Source organism: Limulus polyphemus, unplaced genomic scaffold (genome assembly GCF_000517525.1).
Source record: "Limulus polyphemus unplaced genomic scaffold, Limulus_polyphemus-2.1.2 Scaffold10090, whole genome shotgun sequence".
In the NCBI taxonomy this organism is placed as follows: Eukaryota; Metazoa; Arthropoda; class Merostomata; order Xiphosura; family Limulidae; genus Limulus; species Limulus polyphemus.
In genome coordinates, this window is record NW_013675700.1 from 5,062 (window position 1) to 6,481 (window position 1,420).

Here is a 1,420-nt window from a genome sequence, read left to right on the forward strand (position 1 = left end):
TTCTACTTTGTTACAGCTTGGCGAATTAGAACGCGCTAAGCCTAAATTTAAACGAGCACAGTAACACAATAAACATATTTTTGTAACCAACCATACCACACGATTTAATTAGGTAGTAAATTTGTCGAAAATCTCCAAAAAACACACGACTGAATATGTTTAGATAAAAGCTTTTAGAATACGTTTAAATACAATTTATTCGTTAGCTAGAGGAAGAAGAAAATGTCTCGACGAAACTGCTTATATGATTTTATTTTTATATATACTAATTATCGAGAGGTATTAATAAGATATATATCAAATTATCCATTATAACAGTTACTTTAGTCCGCACATTTCAACTTTCAAGTCAATCTGAATGTTGCATAACTTTTCACACACAAAAACATTTTTGGTTGAAAGTCTTGCCTATAGGTTGTAGCTGTATGAAAAAAGAGAAGCAAAAACATACGTGGTGTATATGTTTAGTCCTAGCGGGTGGTTCTCACTATGGAACGTTTACTTTCTTCTTCTTCAGGGTGGACGTAGAAGAGCCTTCTGAAGAAACGAGAGCTTCTCCTCTAATTCTGCTTTTTGTTTCAAGGCCTCTCTTAATGTGTTAAACATCTGCCTCTCCGTGATTCTCCACATTCGTATAATGTCATCTTTGGGCATTGAGTAGAGATGTTGAACATCCAAGGCGTTTTGAAGTAAAAGGGCAGACCGATGGCTGGGAAGATTCAAGTTGAAATTCCTGTATTCGTAACGATCAACAGCACTGAGTTCATCTAGACGTTCTCCACTCTTTAAGGTCCTAAGGTCTGTAAAGGAAATAAACTTTTTGATGCACCTTTCCGCGACCTTTTTGTGTTGATATCCAATCGATGAAAGATCGTTAAGGCTAAAACTGGAGATACGATCATGGCGACGAGGTAATGAAGAGGAGGAAGAAGACACTGAAGAACTGGAAAGCGACATCGTGATGTCCGATGGTTGGACAACAGACCTGGATGGTAAAGAATGTGAACATATTCTAGAACACACCAAAAGTCGTTCTTGTTGGGGAATAATGAGGTCCAAAGGTTGGCCACTTTCTTGACATACTGTTTTATTCCTTAACCACGAGGACACTTGCTTTCTCGGGGATTCTCTTCTTTGATGAAGAAGATGGTTCTCGAGAAGATCGGAATCTGCTGCTATGTTCTCTCGTTCTACTGAAGAAGAGACGTCATCGGTTGAAGCTAATGTTTCCTGGTCTTGGTAGACTCTGAGAGAAGAAAGAATGACGCCATTCTGTGTTTATTAAATCAGTCATTTGTAGTGCGGGGAGAGTTTACTAAAGATTTATTTTAAAAAGCTCCGAAAGAGGGAGAACCTGTCCACGAGAAAAGTTTAAAGACAGTAGCAGTAAATAAAGCATGTTTAGATAGTGACATCCACC

At 38.2% G+C, this 1,420-nt stretch overlaps 1 protein-coding gene across 1 annotated transcript; it reads right to left on the minus strand.

Annotated features, from left to right (window-relative positions):
• Window positions 1–333: 333 nt before the first annotated feature.
• On the minus strand, window positions 334–1,359 carry LOC111083562. Its single transcript, XM_022380159.1, has one exon. The coding sequence runs from the start codon at window positions 955–957 to the stop codon at window positions 514–516; it is 444 nt and encodes a 147-aa protein (XP_022235867.1). The 5' UTR covers window positions 958–1,359; the 3' UTR covers window positions 334–513.
• Window positions 1,360–1,420: the final 61 nt, after the last annotated feature.